The following is a 17,925-nucleotide window of genomic DNA, read 5'->3' as shown; positions in this document are numbered from 1 at the left end:
TGAAAGTCCATACACAACATCAACTGCACTACCCTCATCAACCCTCTCCGTTACTTCATCAAAGAACTCAATCAAGTTAGTCAAACACGATTTTCCTTTAACAAATCCGTGCTGACTGACATACCCTCCATTTTGTAATCCTTTATTTTTTTCCTTCTCATTAATCTTATTTTCTGTCGATCATTTCCTCTCCTCTCAATTTTCTATTTCCCTATTTCTCTCCTACTTTGCCATTCTCATTTTCTACATACCAATTAGAATCATAGAATGGTTACAGCATGAAAGGAGGCCATTCAGCCCATCGAGTCCACGCCGGCTCTATGCACGAGCAATCCAGCTAGTCCCACTCCCCTGCCCCATCCCTGCAGCCCTGCATATTTTTTCGTTTCAAGTACTTATCCAGTTCCCTTTTAAGGCCATGATTGAATTTGCCTCGGGCAGTGCATTCCAGATCCCAACCACACGATACATAAAAAAGTTTTTCCTCATATCACCTTTGGTTCTTTTACGAATCACCTTAAATCTATGCCCTCTGGTTCTCGAACCTTTTTTTTTCATTCATTCATGGGATGTGGGCATCGCTGGCAAGACCGACATTTATTGCCCATCCCTAATTGCCCTTGAGAAGGTGGTGGTGACCCGCCTTCTTGAACCGCTGCAGTCCGTGTGGTGAAGGTTCTCCCACAGTGCTGTTAGGAAGGGAGTTCCAAGATTTTGACCCAGTGACGATGAAGGAACGGCGATATATTTCCAAGTCGGGATGGTGTGTGACTTGGAGGGGAACCTGCAGGTGGTATTGTTCCCATGTACCTGCTGCTCTTTTCCTTCTAGGTGGTGGAGGTCGTGGGTTTGGGAGGTGCTGTCGAAGAAGCCTTGGCGAGTTGCTGCAGTGCATCCTGTGGACGGTACACACTGCATCCACTGTGCGCCGGTGGTGAAGGGATTGAATGTTTAGAGTGGTGGATGGGGTGCCAATCAAGCGGGCTGCTTTGTCCTGGATGGTGTCGAGCTTCTTGAGTGTTGTTGGAGCTGCACTCATCCAGGCAAGTGGAGAGTATTCCATCACACTCCTGACTTGTGCCTTGTAGATGGTGGAAAGGCTTTGGGGAGTAAGGAGGTGAGTCACTTGCCGCGGAATACCCAGCCTCTGACATGCTCTTGTAGCCACACTATTTATATGGCTGGTCCAGTTAAGTTTCTGGTCAATGGTGACCCCCAGGATGTTGATTGTGGGGGATTCGGCGATGGTAATGTCGTTGAATGTCAAGGGGAGGTGGCTAGACTCTCTATTGTTGGAGATGGTCATTGCCTGGCATTTGTCTACATCTTATGAGCCCAAACCTGGATGTTGTCCAGGTCTTGCTGCATGCGGACTCGGACTGCTTCATTATCTGAGGGGTTGCGAATAGAATTGAACACTGTGCAATCATCAGCGAACATCCCCATTTCTGACCTTATGATGGGGGGAAGGTCATTGATGAAGCAGCTGAAGATGGTTGGGCCTTGGACACTGCCCTGAGGAACTCCTGCAGCATTGTCCTGGGGCTGAGATGATTGGCCTCCAACAACCACTACCATCTTCCTTTGTGCTAGGTTTGACTCCAGCCACTGGAGAGTTTTCTCCCTGATTCCCATTGATTTCAATTTTACAAGGGCTCCTTGGTGCCACACTTGGTCAAATGCTGCCTTGATGTCAAGGGCAGTCACTCTCACCTCACCTCTGGAATTCAGCTCTTTTGTCCATGTTTGGACCAAGGCTGTAATGAGGTCTGGAGCCGAGTGGTACTGGCGGAACCCAACCTGAGCATCGGTGAGCAGGTTATTGGTAAGTGCCGCTTGATAGCACTGTCGATGACATCTTCCATCACTTTGCTGATGAATCAGAGTAGACTGATGGGCCGTAATTGGCCGGATTGGATTTGTCCTGCTTTTTGTGGACAAGACATACCTGGGCAATTTTCCACATTGTCAGGTAGCTGTACTGGAACAGCTTGGCTCGAGGTGCAGCTAGTTCTGGAGCACAAGTCTTCAGTACGACAGCCGAGATGTTGTCGGGGCCCATAGCCTTTGCTGTATCCAGTGCCTCAGCCGTTTCTTGACATCACGTGGAGTGAAATGAATTGGCTGAAGACTGGCTTCTGTGATGGTGGGGATATCAGGAGGCGGCCAAGATGGATCATCCACTCGGCACATCTGGCTGAAGATGGTTGCAAACGCTTCAGCCTTGTCTTTTGCACTCACGTGCTGGACTCTGCCATCATTGAGGATGGGGATGTTCACAGAGCCTCCTCCTCCCTTTAGTTGTATAATTGTCCACCACCATTCAGGACTGGATGTGGCAAGACTGCAGAGCTTTGATCTGATCCGTTGGTTGTGGAATCTCTTAGCTCTGTCTGTAGCATGTTGCTTCCGCTGTTTAGCATGCATGTAGTCCTGAGTTGTAGCTTCACCAGGTTGGCACCTCATTTTTAGGTACACCTGGTGCGGCTCCTGGCATGCCCTTCTACACTTTTGTGTGTGGCTGTCTCAGGATGTGTGTAGACCCCCAGTATGCAAATACCAAGTGTCACTACATGCTGGTTTTCTGCCTGTCCAACACAGTGAGAAGGATTGGCCACGGTGGCCAAGCAGGTGCAGGACGTCCCGTTCAGCTGGACCGTCCCCTCTCCCACCTGCCCCAGGTGGAGAAGTTCCTGTGGAGGAACCCCTTCGATCACAAGGCCATCAGACAGTGGTCAACATAAAACGTTCTCAGAGTCCTGCAAGGAACTGAGAGGTGGACTCGATCGGTTTCTTCCCCGACCAGACGGTGGTGGAAACTGACCACAGGCACCAGGATGTAGCCTGGATGGTGGTTAGAAAGACCCTCCCAATGCGGTCCTTCCAACACGCACGCAACCTCAGTGTTACCGCGAGCTGCCCTCGAGGCTGTGGTGGTGATGAAACCGTCATCCACCTCCTGGTGGGCTTCCCCCTTGTGCAGAGGGTGTGGAGAGAGATGCGCTGGTATCTGTCCCGGTTCATCCCCAACAGTTCGGTAACACAGGACGCTGTGCTCTACGGACTGTTCCACAGGACAGATATCACTTGTGACTGGAAGTCCATCAACTCGGTGAAGGAGGCCCTTTGGTCCGCACGAAACAGCTGTCCATGACTGAGTGTTGCCGACTGGCACACTCCAAGGTCCAGGAGTACGTGCTGCGGGACGCACTGAGGCGAGGTGCAGCCTACGCAAAGGCTCTATGGGGAAAGGCCACCGTGTAAGGCCATCCGACCTTGTATTGTTCACCATGAGTCACAAGAAATACTGTGTTTGAATTGTAATAATGAGATCGCTTTGTGTACTATCTATCTGTGGTGTTCTTGGTTTGAAATGTACTGTTTTGGAATTGTGATATTTACTTTGAAATGTGTGTACCTTTTAAATTCAAATGAAATAAAGTATATTTTGAAATTTAAAAAATGCAAACCATAACAATGACCCAGGGTTATTTGGTGCACTATACTGTTCTGGTTCTGGCAGTGTCCAGTGTGTGCTTGTACCACTATCTGTAACGAGAACAGAAGGTACATTTATGAGTACATTAGTACACCTTGCTACTTTACAATTGCCTTTGAAAGTAACGATGTGGAACACTGAAGACCATTATGTTCAGTTCTCACCAGATCTGAAGACAGGATCATATTGGAACATATGAGCTGCCATGTGCCCTCCTCCCACATCAAAAGGAATGTCTTTGACTGTCTCGAACATCTTCTGCTGGTTGTCAGGGATTTCACTGTATTGCTCTCCCCACCAGTACCACTGTCGGCCCTGTTGTTGCAGACCACCTTATTGTCCAAAAGTGACGTGAGCAGACAATATTGGCTGTGGTCATTCTGCACTCATCATGTGATGCTGCATTAGCTTCCATGTACTGTCATGGCTGCATGATGCAAATGTTAGAGACGCATTTCTTTAAATAAAAAGCACCAGCACCATTGTGAAATCTTTTACATAATTATATTAGTGTCAATACAGTGCTCAGTATGACTACTACGGACTGATTTTAAAAATGCACGTTCTCAGTGGGGAATCTCACCCACTAGAAGTTCATATTGGGACATCGTGGGGCACTGTCCACAGTTTTCCATCCATTAAAATTTGCTCGCTGGGAGTTCACATCTACTGAAATCGGGTGATTGAACAGCTTGTTAACGACTTGGGCAATTTTAAAATGAGCCTCAGTGCCGGCATGTGTTGATTGGACAGTTTTTGCCGGACACGATAATTGAATTTGTGAGGCACGAAACTGACTGGAGGAAACCCAGGTGAAGCCTCCAGTTTGACAGACAGGTGCTCCTCACGAACAGAGATAAGTGAACTTTGATACTGATTTGTAAAGGAGGAAAATATGGTCATTTGTGTTTGACAGTAAAGAAAGTTCCTGGATGCCAATTTGCCATCTTCACAATTCACTGCCACAGTTCTGAAGACTCTCGAGTGGTTGGAGTCATACCGAGCATAAAGGAAGATGGTAGTGGTTGTTGGAGGCCAATCAGCTCAGCCCCAGGACATTGCTGCAGCAGTTCCTCAGGGCAGTATCCTAGGCCCAACCATCATCAGCTGCTTCACCAATGACCTTCCCTCCATCATAAGGTCAGAAATGGGGATGTTCGCTGATGATTGCACAGTGTTCAGTTCCATTCGTAACCCCTCAGATAATGAAGCAGTCCGAGCCCGCATGCAGCAAGACCTGGACAACATCCAGGCTTGGGCTGATATGTGGCAAGAGACACTCGCGCCAGACAAGTGCCAGGCAATGACCATCTCCAACAAGAGAGAATCCAACCACCTCCCCTTGACATTCAATGGCATTATCATTGCCAAATCCCCCACAATCAAGATCCTGGGGGTCACCATTGACCAGAAAGTTAACTGGACCAGCCACATAAATACTGTGACTGCAAGAGCAGGTCAGAGGCTGGGTATTCTGAGGCAAGTGACTCACCTCCTGACTCCCCAAAGCCTTTCCACCATCTACAAGGCACAAGTCAGGAGTGTGATGGAATACTCTCCACTTGCCTGGATGTGTGCAGCTCCAACAACACTCAAGAAGCTCGACACCATCGAGGACAAAGCAGCCCGCTTGATTGGCGCCCCATCCACCACCCTAAACATTCACTCCCTCCAGCACCAGCGCACAGTGGCTGCAGTGTGTACCATCCACAGGATGCACTGCAGCAACTCGCCAAAGCTTGTTCGCCAGCACCGACCAAACCCGCGACCTCTACCACCTAGAAGGACAAGGGCAGCAGGCACATGGGAACACCACCACCTGCACGTTCCCCTCCAAGTCACACACCATCCCGACTTGGAAATATATCGCCGTTCATTCTTTGTCGCTGGGTCAAAATCCTGGCTCTCCCTTCACCACAAGGACTGCAGCGGTTTAAGAAGGCGGCTCACCACCACCTTCTCAAGGGCAATTAGGGATGGGCAATAAATGCTGGCCTCACCAGCGACGCCCACATCCCATGAACGAATAAAAAAAATGATGGAGGGATTGCAGCATAACCAGTGAAATTTTCACATTTACTTTATTATATTCTGAATTTAATTCACTTCACCTCACAATGAGACCTAAAGTTTCAAATACGAAAGTGTAAGTACAGGTAAATAAAGCCTTAAAAAGGCCAACAGCACTTTGGGCTTTATTATTAGGGGCATTGAGTGCAAAATTAAATAAGTAATTCTAAATTTGTATAAACTCTGTTTAGGCCACAGTTAGAGTACTGTGTGTAGTTTATAGAAAGGATGTTAAAGCCAGAGAGAACATACAGCATCGATTCACCGGGATGATGCCAGGGATGGGAAACTGTGGCTATGAGGAGAGGCTTGAGGGACAGGGATTGTTCCCACTGGAGCAGTGAAGGGCAAGAGGAGATTTAATAGACGTTTTTAAAATTATGAAGGGTTTTTATAGAGTGACTATTTCCTCTGATTGGGGAGTCAGTGATGAGGGGGGTCATCAATTGAAAATTGTCACTAAGACAGTGAGAAGACAGGGTGGGGAATGTTCTTTGTATTGAGACAGAGACCATCGTATCTTTTAAGGGAAAATTTGGTACATATTTGGATGTGGAGATGCCGGTGATGGACTGGGGTTGACAATTGTAAACAATTTTACAACACCAAGTTATAGTCCAGCAATTTTATTTTAAATTCACAAGCTTTCGGAGGCTTCCTCCTTCGTCAGGTAAATGTTCGAACATTTACCTGACGAAGGAGGAAGCCTCCGAAAGCTTGTGAATTTAAAATAAAATTGCTGGACTATAACTTGGTGTTGTAAAATTGTTTACATATTTGGAGCAGAGGTAGATACAGGTCTATGGGGAAAGTGCTGGGCACTGGGGTTAATTTTGGGCTGTTCTAGCAGAGAGCCTGGCACAGACACAATGGACCAAACGGCCTTTTTTTGTGCGGTAAATATCTATGATTCTATGGTATTAATAACTACTAAAGCAATATAGTGCTGCTCTGGTAGTTAAAAAGAGAACCAGCAGAACGACAGCAAATGATGAAACCACAATATGGGCAATCAACATAAGAAAAATTGTGTGACTTGTAGCAATAACATGATAACAGAATTATAGGAAGGAGAAAAGATCTGAACGAACACAAAGAAAAGGAGAGAGCAACGGGGAAAAGGGTGGAATAAAAGGTGACGAGTTAGGGGTCAGAAGAGATTGTGGGGCCCGAGCACAAGTCAAAGATTAAAACAGAGGACGGAGTATACGATGGGGGAGTGGGAAAAAGGAGAAATGGGAACAGGAGAAAAATGTTTCTAAAGTGATATAAAAGTAACCGATTGAATAGTGGGAGAATTGAAAGAAGTTACATTAAAACTATAGTCAAAAATGGTAAATGAAAGGTAGAAGGGAAAATGACAAAGTGGAGAGAGGACAGGAGGAGATCAGGAGATTGCTGAATGCTGCACTTTCCATTCATTTCCTAAACTGTAAATGTAATAATGAGAGGGGGGAGTGTAGCGACGAGTAATTCAGGAGTCCAATCTGAAGCGTTGCAAGAATCTCCGAGGTCGTCGGAGAGAGGGAGGAACAAGTTCCTTTTTTAAAATAGTGATGAGTCAGAGCAAAGGAGGAAGAAACAGGTATAAAAGGGAGAGAGGGAACAGAGACATGCAGAAGTCGGGGACAGGAGAGAGAGAGAGTCAGACCAATATAGACATCTAATCATCTGGGAGTTAGGGACAGTGAAATACATTGAGATCAGGAAAAAAAGACAGCAACAGTCTGAGCACCAGGAGCAGCGAGTGAGGAGAACACTTACTGTTAGTTTTAGAGTAGCCCAGGCTGAACACTCGTGAGCTGAGATGAAGAGTCTCCTGTGTGTTTTGGTAATCAACATGTTCCTCACCTCCTTTCCCACTTCTGTCTTGTCGCAGACTTTCAAGAGCGGGGAATCAGGTGTCAAACTGTGCGACCGGGAGTTCATCAAAGCCGTGGTCTTTACTTGTGGAGCTTTACGCTGGAAGAGGCTTCTCGATAACCAAAACGGTGAGTATTTTTTTATTCGTTCATGGGATGTGGGCGTCTCTGGCGAGGCCGGCATTTATTGCCCATCCCTAATTTCCCTCGAGAAGGTGGTGGTGAGCCGCCTTCTTGAGCCGCTGCAGTCCGTGTGGTGACGGTTCTCCCACAGTGCTGTTAGGAAGGGAGTTCCATGATTTTGACCCAGCGACAATGAAGAAACTGCGATATATTTCCAAGTCGGGATGGTGTGTGACTTGGAGGGGAACGTGCAGGTGGTGTTGTTCCCATGTGCCTGCTGCTATTGTCCTTCTAGGTGGTCGAGGTCGTGGGTTTGGGAGGTGCTGTCGAAGAAGCCTTGGCGAGTTGTTGCAGTGCATCCTGTGGATGGTACACACTGCAGCCACAGTGCGCCGGTGGTGAAGGGAGTGAATGTTTGGGGTGGTGGATGGGGTGCCAATCAAGCGGGCTGCTTTATCTTCGATGGTGTTGAGCTTCTTCAGTGTTTTTGGAGCTGCACTCATCCAAGCAAGTGGAGAGTATTCCATCACACTCCTAACTTGTGCCTTGCAGATGGTGGAAAGGCTTTGTGGAATCAGGAGGTGAGTCACTCGCCGCAGAATACCCAGCCTCTGACCTGCTCTCGTAGCCACATTATCTATATGGCTGGTCCAGTTAAGTTTCTGGTCAATGGTGACCCCCAGGATCTTGATGGTGGGGGATTCGGCGATGGTAATGCCGTTAAATGTCAAGGGGAGGTGGTTAGACTCTCTCTTGTTGGAGATGGTCATTGCCTGGCACTTATCTGGCGCGAATGTTACTTGCCACTTATAAGCCCATGCCTGGATGTTGTCCAGGTCTTGCTGCATGCGGGCTCGGACTGCTTCATTATTTGAGGGGTTACGAATGGAACTGAACGCTGTGCAATCATCAGCGAACATCCCCATTTCTGACCTTATGATGGAGGGAAGGTCATTGATGAAGCAGCTGAAGATGGTTGGGCCTAGGACACTGCCCTGAGGAACTGCTGCAGCAATGTCCTGGGGCTGAGATGATTGGCCACCAACAACCACTGCCATCTTCCTTTGTGCGAGGTATGACTCCAGCCACTGGAGAGTTTTCCCCCTGATTCCCATTGACTTCAATTTTACTAGGGCTCCTTGGTGCCACACTTGGTCAAATGCTGCCTTGATGTCAAACTCCATTTACTGTGTCCCTGTCCAAAAAACAATCCAAGTTAAGCGTTAGAAATCGAGAGGTTATAGTGTTATTGATGGAGGCTCTCACTGAGCCAGGGATATCGTGATCATATTAGGTTTATTGTAACTGGAATATCCATCTTCCTATTTATATGTAGAGGCAAACCCCTAAAAGTTCACCGGGAGCATGAAAACTGATTTTATATTAGAAAATGTTTATTTCAACTTTATTTGCGAGGAGCAGCCATTCTTTTCGACCTTGAGGGGAGAAACGTGTGTATTATAAGATTATTATTAATATATGTTATGATGTAAAACGTCTGTGGACTGCAGTCGGCATCAGACAAGGGTGAGTAGAAATGTTGGAAATACAGAGCGGCTCAGTGATCATCTGAAGGACAAGTTAACGTGAGACTCGTTGTCAGAACCATTATTTTCAGGAGAGAACCGCTGTCTTTCGGATGCTGACTGACCTGATGTTCATTTCCAGGACTTTCTCTTCTTATTTCAGATTGTCCAGCAGTGTCAATGACTCTTTTATCTGTAGCTCTGATTGGGTAAAGTTGGGTGCAGTCACCTGGAGGAGGTCTCACCCAGCAGTTACTGTTTATTTGGAGCTAGACCATCGCCTGACTCTGTGATGAAGCAAGGCTTCCCATCATGGAGGAGATATCCTGGGTAAATGCTGGCATCACCACACGTCCTGATCATATTTTAATGGAATCTCACAGTGCTTTTAGGGCGCTATTTTTGTTTAGTGCGAACATCATTTATTTCAACACTTCACACTTTCCACCTCTTTTCTGATTAACTTTTTAGAATTACCGACCCTAATTATTGTTTAGAGATGTGACTATACTTCAGGTACTGCTCACAGACCAGCACCTGTAAAGTGTGATGCAGAACTGGAAAACTTGAATGATGCTGCATCTGACCCTCTGCCCAGTCAGTGCCCGCAGGCATGAAGATGCAGAATTCTGCTCGCTGACTGGTTGTACTTTTAATGTCAGCAGAGAAAAGGCTGATGAGAATGTTGATTCATTCCCAGTACTGCAAAGATTCAAATTTCAGTTTAAGAAGCCATAGAGTGCACTGCCTGAGAACTGGTCAAACTCAGCCTGACACGACACTGGAGTTATACTGCACCTGGTGTGAAGCCCAAGTGGTGTGAGACTACCTTCTGGAGATGGTCTCATATCTGTTGCCTTTGATATACTGCCTTGGATGGGGAACACAACTCCTGAGTTATACTTCCAGTTTCAGTGCGCTGTGTATCCAAAACCGCCTTGCATAGGTGTAAAGGTGGTACAATGACACAGTTAAAGGGACATCTGTCATTCTAAGCAGCAATCGGAAAGGAAGGTCAATAGCATAAAGATTTTAATTTAAAACAATATATATTTCCACTGACTTGTAAACCACTGATTTATTTCACGAACAATTCCCATTTGAAGCACTGGGGGTGGAGGGGGGGTGGGGGCGGTGGGTGGCAGGCCAGCAGAACATGTCTAAGATTAGGCTATTGGTAGAATACCTGAGTAGATGCATGACGAAGGAGGCCAACAGAATATAATCGACCTGACAAAATTCCAGCATGTCATCCTTGAATGTGGAGGATGGTGTCAGATGAGGCAATCACTGGCCCATAGTGAGTATGACCTAGCAAATTTATTATTGGTAATTATCAGCATTTCACCGATATCAAACTGCACTGGGATGGCATCAGCTTATCGAAGTTATTTTCTGTTTTACCTTCTTTCCGGATCAGGATCCTGGAAATAAGGATAGAGATGAATGGTTTGAGAAATTGTTTTTGAAGGGGATGGCTAAGAAAAGACAACAAACTGGATTGGAAAACGATGAATCAAAACAAGGTTCTGGTATAGATTCAGAAGTCTGAAGTGCACGAACTGATTCCAGGACGAGTGGCCGAATCCCATTCTGCAAATAGCTATTAATAATAGTTTGACCGTGCGTAATGTATTGACAAAAGAGCAGAATTTCCAGCTGTCAAGCAGGGGAGAGAAACTCACAAATCAAAAATTACAAACATGTAATTCCTATCGGCAGGGTGGGGTGGGGGAGGGGGGCGGTGGGTGACGGGAGAGAAAGAGAGCAACAGTCCAAGAGTTAGAGAAAAACAAATCTGCCAATAGACAAAAATGTTTCCCTAAACACATCAGAATGGGTAAGTTCTCTCATGAGGTCGCTCCCCTCTAGAATTGGTGATCCACTGACTGGTGCTTTCATCAACTTTCTGTCACAACTGCAGTGTAGAACTGTTCAACTGATTGACCAGACATTGATTACCCACTCGGGATAGTTGTCAATTATTTCTCTGACTACGTATGCAACAATGTATACTTAAACAACTATATCCGCGCAGTCAGTATACAGTGGAGTACATTAAAGCAGAGGACTTTTGAGAGTCCAGAGGCTGGAACATTCCTCTGCCCGAGACAGAGGAGCGCAGGTGACAGCCTCCTGCAGTCGGGACAGAGGGAAGGAAAATAAAAGCAATTTCAATAACCTATTAGTGATGACAGGTGGAGTTTTATTTCTGTTCCAGATCCCTTCCAGACCTCATCTGATAAGGACTACTTCAAGGAGATGGACAATGACAGGAACCAGCAACTTGAACCATCTTTTGCAGAGCAAGTGTTCGACGATTACTACAACCAGTATGAGCAGATACCAGATGATTTCAGTGAGTACATCCGCCAGATTGAGGGAGGCAGCAATAAAGACCGGGCATTTGCATCGTCACTGATGCAACATCTACCCTGGGCCAGATCCTTCAGGAAGAAAAGGGATGGATCGGCAGAAATGTTAAGAAGATGCTGCACTTCTGGCTGCACCAAAAAGGATATCAGCACCTTCTGCTGAAAACTGTACATCTCTATTTATAGAATATTCTACACACATGGACTCTGTTTAAGTAAGATTGTAAAATGTGTAGTCTATTAAACATCTCACAAAATGTGGAATAACGCAAACGTAATTTACATGTAATTCCTCGTATGGTTTATGGTCTATGTGACGGACTTGTGATAGTCATCCTGAAACTCTTACAACAAATAAAAAAAATTGCAGCTGTAAAGGTTTCAACTTTTCATTTCTTGTGAAAATTATTTTTTGTAAATAGTTTATTTTGTTTGTTAACAAATATTTTAGTCTATTTCCCAATGGTCTCCGCACACTATCACTCATCCCCATGAGTAACCTCTGGGGTGTGATTCAAAAAGCATCCAATCAAGGCGAATTTAGTATGTATTGATGATCACAGGTATAAGCTTTACCTTATATAAAACCATATTAGCTGGTATAATAAAATATATATGGTAATGACTTCCTCCTGATAGGCAACATTAAATAGGGGTAAATTTAAGATCATACACAATTTTCCAAATCCAATCCTTTACAACAACAACTTGCATTGAAATAGCACCTTTAACATAATAAAACAAACACAAGGCACTGTATTATTTATTAATTTAAAGGCATCATCACACCACTTGTGAAAAGGGTTTAATCTGATAACTGTTGCTTAGCTGCAGAGGTGCTCCGCTGTGCGACGAGCTCTTCAAAATATAAACTGAAAACATTCCTTTATTTTGTTCCGATGCATCAAATGATGTTGAACCCAGAAAAACTACTGCAACTAAACACAGAAACATAGAAAATAGGAGCAAGAGTAGGCCACTCGGCCCTGCGGGCCTGCTCTGCCATTCAAAATGATCATGACTGATCGTCTAACTTTGTACCCTGTTCCCGCTTTTTCCCCAGATCCCTTGATCCCTTTAGCATTAAGAAATATTTCTATCTCCTTCTTGAATACATCTAATGACTTGGCCTCCACTGCCTTCTGTGGTGGAGAATTCCACAGGTTCACCACCCTCTGAGTGAAGAAATTTCTCCTCATCTCGGTTCGAAATGGCATACCCCATATCCTGAGACTGTGACCTCTGGTTCTGGACTCCCCAGCCATCGGGAACATCCTCCCTGCATCTAGTCTGACTAGTCCTGTTAGAATTTTATATTTTTCGATGAGATCACCTCTCGTTCTTCTAAACTCGAGTGAATATAGGCCTAATCGTCCCAATCTCTCCTAATACGTCAGTCCTGCCATCCCAGGAATCAGTCTGGTAAACCTTCGTTGCACTCCCTCCATGGCAAGGACCAAAACTGCACACAATACTCCAGATGTGGTCTCACCAAGGCCCTGTATAACTGCAGTAAGACATCCCTGCTGCTGTACTCAAATCCTCTTGCAATGAAGGCCAACATACCATTCGCCTTCCCAACTGCTTGCTGCAACTGAATGCTCGCTTTCAGCGACTGGTGTACAAGGACATCCAGGTCTCGTTGCATCTCCCCTTTTCCCAATCTATCACCAGTCAGATAATAATCTGCCTTTCTGTTTTTACAACCAAAGTGGATAACCTCACATTTATCCTCATTATGCTGCATCTGCCATGTTCTTGCCCACTCACCCAACTTGTCTAAATCACATTGGAGCCTCTTTGCATCCTCCTCACAGCCCACATTCCACTCCAGCTTTGTGTCGTCTCCAACTTGGAAATGTTACATTTAGTTCCTTCATTCAAATCATTGATATATATTGTGAATAGATGGGGCCCAAGCACTGATCCCTGCGGTACCCCACTAGTCACAGCCTGCTCCCCGGAATAAGACCCGTTTATTCCTACTTTCTGTTTCCTGTCTGTCAACCATGCCAGTATATTCCCCCCAATCCCATGTGCTTTAATCTTGCACACTAACCTCTTGTGTCGGACCTTATCAAAAGCCTTCTGAAAATCCAAACAGAACACATCCACTGGTTCTCCCCTATCTATTCTACGAGTTACATCTTCAAAAAACTCCAGTATATTTGTTAAGCATGATTTCCCTTTCATAAACCCATGCTGACTTTGTCCAATCCTGTTAATGCCTTCCAAGTGTTCTGTTATCACATCATTTACAATAGACTCCAGCATTTGACCCACTACTGATGTGAGGCTAACTGGTCTGTAATTCCCTGTGTTTTCTCTCCCTCCTTTTTTAAATTGTGGGATTACATTTGCCACCCTCCAATCTTTCGGGACTGTTCCAGAGTCGAAAGAATTTTGGAAGGTGTCCACCAATGCATCCATTATTTCCAGGGTCACTTCCTTTAGTACTCCAGTAAAGGGAAATAAAATTATATAAACTGAAATCGGGTACGATCAGAAAAACCTATTCCACAGTCAAAAATCAAGGCTTAGTGCAAGCATGGTTGATATGGAGCAGCTTTGTGATAGGGCACTTAAACTTCCGATTCATACCCAGTGCCTTTCATGTAGTAAAACATCCCAAGGCGCTTCACATGCGATTTATCAAACAGAATTTGACACCGAGCCACATAAAGAGATATTAGGATAGGCGACCAAATGCTTGGTCAAAGAAGTAGGTTTAAAGGAGTGTCTTAAAGGAAGTGAGAGAGGTAGAGAGGCGGAGAGGTTTAGGGAGGGAATTGTAGAGCTTAGGGCCGAGGCAGCTGAAGGCAAGGCAGGCAATGGTGAGGCGACGGAAATGCAGGATGCCCAGGAGGCCAGAATTGGAGAAGCGAAGAGATCTCAGAGGGTTGTAGCGCTGGAGGAGATTACAGAGATAGGGAGGGGCGAGGCCATGGAGGGATTTGAACAAAAGGATGAGAATTTTAAAATCGAGGCATTGCCGGACCAGGAGTCAATGTAGGTCAGTGAGCACAGGGGTGATGGGTGAAAGGGACTTGGTGCGAGTTAGGATACAGGCAGCACAAATTTTGGATGAGCTGAAGTTTATGGAGGGTGGAAGATGGGAGGCCAGCCAAGAGATCATTGTAATAGTCGAGTCTGGAGGTAACAAAGGCATGGAAGAGGGTTTCAGCAGCCGATGGGCTGAGGCATGTGCGGAGATGAGCAATATTATGAAGGTGGACGTATGGGTCTTGGTGATGGAGAGGATATGGGGTTGGAAGCTCAGCTCAGGGTCAAATAGGATGCCGAGGTTGTGAACAGTCTTGTTCAGCCTCAGGCAGTGACCAGGGAGGGGGATGGTGTTTGGAATGGAGTTTCTGGCGGGTCCCGAAGACAATGACTTCGGTCTTCCCAATATTTAATTGGAGGAAATTTCTGCTCATCCAATACTGGATATTGGTCAAGCAGCATGACAAATCAGAAGCAATAGAGGGGTCAGTAGATGTGGTGATGAGGTAGACCTAGAAGTTGTCAGTGTACATGTGGAAACTGACATTGTGTTTTTGGATGATATCGCTGAGGGGCAGCATGCAGATGAGAATTAGGAGGGGGCCAAGGATAGATCCTTAAGGTACTCCAGAAGTAGCATTGGCGGAAGAGAAGCCTTTGCAGGTTATTCTCTGGACAGACAGGAATGGAACCAAGTCACACCAAGCTGGACAAGAGAGGAGAGGCTTTGAAGGAGGATGGTGTGGTCATCCATGTCAAAGGACCCAGACAGGCCGAGAAAAGTGAGCAGGGATAATGCATCATGGGCACAGTCACGTTGTGACTTTGAGAAGGGCTGTTTCAGTGCTGTGGCAGGGGCAGAAACCTGATTGGAGAAGTTCAAACATGGAGTTGTAGGAACGATGGGGAAGGATTTGGGAGGAGAACAGGCTGATTTTTTAACTTTCTTTCCTGTCAGCTGTGCTGTGGTTCACTGATAGAGTTTTATTTCTGTTCTACAGCCCTTTCAAACCTCAGTCGATAAAAACAACTTCGAGGAGATGGCTAACATGAAGAAGTCTCAGATGCTTGAAGAGGACAGGTTCCAGAAACAAGAGGCGTCTTTTGGAGAGCAACAATTTTACAGGGACGACAGTGAATATCAGCAGGTACCAGATGATTTTAATGAGTACATGTGCCAGATTGAGGGAGAATGGAGGATGAGTAGGACACTTGCATCACCACAAATGAAGCATCTCCCTTGGGCAAGGTCCCTCAGGAAGGAAAAGGAAGTGATAAAAGGAACAATGTTCGAATGCCGCAGTATCGGCTCACTGAGTTCAAGTCAGATTAAAACCATACAAACTTTACATCAATCTTTATAGAATATTCTATATCCATGGACTCAATATAATGACATTAGCGTGGTTATGTGGCTGAGCGGCCTGGATTAAGGTTCCATTCTCTGCGGGGGCATGGGTTTGAATCCCACTGCTATCAGAATTTATCACAGATATGATGGGCCGAATGGCCTCATTCTGTCCTGTATCATACTATGAAATACAACAGTGTATAAAAACCTCAGTGATGTAGAATATCAATTTAAAATAATTTACACCAAGTTGTTGTTGTAAAAATAATTTACATTTAATCTCTATATTGACCTGTGTCAAGGACATGTCGTCTCCCTGACATTCTTAATATCAAAGTATATTATTTTGCATCTTTTAATGTTTCAGACTTTTTTTGCTCACAATCCATTTTATTATTTATTAACAAATTCCTGTCTATTTTTCAGCGTTTTTCATACACTATCAATCTGGCGCCCTATATTTCTAAACAAGTTACTGCCACATGGTATTCCACTAAAACCTGGTCCATGGCTTTCTAGTTTTTGTTCGAATAGTTACAGTTTTCTTTTGAATATCGGTTCTCCAGGGTTCTGTCCTCTCCTCACTATGTTCCTTCTCAATGTCAACAATCTCTTCCACTCAGCTACAAACTATTTATTCTTGCTGCTAATTCCACTCCACACAATCAACTTCCTTTAGATTGTGCACAAAACTTTCAGACCTCGAGGTACATCACCATATTTTGATCTCTTCCATGCTTTTTGATGGGGCAGTGACAATCCAATTTCTTTCTATTCTTCAAAGATACAATTTCTTCAGTTTCCTCACAAGTACAAACAATGCCATTTATCTTTGATTGCTTTACCTTAGTCTTTCTGTCTTCATCTATTGATATTCTTGACTTCAGTATCTTTTCTGATCTCAAGTGGAAAACCCAGGCATCTCCTGCATCACAAAAACTGCCCTTTAAAAGTCAGTTTCCATTTTTGTGCTGAACATTTGTCCCCTTAGCAAGCCTTAGAACTCTAAAAGCCCAAGTCCATTCAAAACATGACTATTGCTCTCATATCGGAGAGACCTCTTCTGATACCTCACTTCCACTGTGGGATGGGATATAAAAAAGTATATCATTCTGACAGCTAATCCTTTTCTGACCACTAGCCTTCAACCTTTTACGTTCCATTGGAATCTTTCTTACCTCTCACTATTTTATCAATGTTATCATGGTCAGTGCCTCATTCAGCTTTTCTCTCCTGTTTCTCCTATACTGCAAAAGGGCACCCACCACACCCGAACTCATCCCTGCATCCATATCATGTTGAAATCAAGAATTATCACACTATTTTCAATGCTAACTTACCTTCCAGAATACTGTATGTTAAATCTGAAGCTAAGTGTCACTCAAACATTTCCTGACCTACCTCATTGTCACTTCTGCTCTTTTCAACCTGGGTAGTGTCTGCCTCTATATTTTCAATCCTTCACCTGGATGGAAGGGAGAAAAAACACTTAACGTACTCTGTGGTGAGACGTGGGTGGCCTCCGATTGGCATAGCCCTGGGAAACTTAGTGTATGCCAATGATGAAAGATTTAACAATACTATTAAATGAAATCATATTAGTGTACACCTACATGATGATTTCTTCATAACATACAAGATTAAGTGGAGAACACAATTAAGATCAGGCAGTTTTCCTCAAATCCAACTTAAATGTTGCTGCTATGCAGCACAATGTTTTTCAGTGAGTTAAAAGACAACGTCCACACCATAGGGGCATTATTCAGAGATGTGTTCCTTTATACAATTCTTTCGAATATAAAATGAAAAATTCTAAAATTCAATTTTAGTGCATAAATTATGTCGTGTAATTAGCAGAAACGTTCCTTGAAAAGAAATAACATTTTATAAGTTGAGAACAGATGCTTCTTTTATACTGAAAAATCACAGCACTTAAACTCATTGGGGTATAGATTCTGCAAGGGTTCCTCTTGATTGTCCACCATAAATTTGTTAGAAACTCCAGAGAAATGGTGTGAATAGCCATTTGCGCCATTTCTCCAGGGTTTCTGATGATCTTCCGCTGAAGCTGGACTATTTACCCCCTGATCTCCTATTAGTATCAATGCCAATAAAT

General features: G+C 44.7%; 1 protein-coding gene across 1 annotated transcript; it reads left to right on the top strand.

Moving 5' to 3' along the window:
- Window positions 1-7,195: 7,195 nt before the first annotated feature.
- Window positions 7,196-11,618, top strand: LOC137320606 (relaxin-3-like). The gene is made up of 2 exons (XM_067982292.1): window positions 7,196-7,560; window positions 11,302-11,618. The coding sequence occupies exons 1-2, from the start codon at window positions 7,377-7,379 to the stop codon at window positions 11,616-11,618; spliced, it is 501 nt and encodes a 166-aa protein (XP_067838393.1). The 5' UTR covers window positions 7,196-7,376.
- Window positions 11,619-17,925: the final 6,307 nt, after the last annotated feature.

The sequence above is a fragment of the Heptranchias perlo genome, chromosome 4 (genome assembly GCF_035084215.1).
Source record: "Heptranchias perlo isolate sHepPer1 chromosome 4, sHepPer1.hap1, whole genome shotgun sequence".
In the NCBI taxonomy this organism is placed as follows: Eukaryota; Metazoa; Chordata; class Chondrichthyes; order Hexanchiformes; family Hexanchidae; genus Heptranchias; species Heptranchias perlo.
The sequence above is the reverse complement of the archived record's forward strand: the minus strand, read 5'-3'. Positions and strand labels throughout refer to the sequence as shown.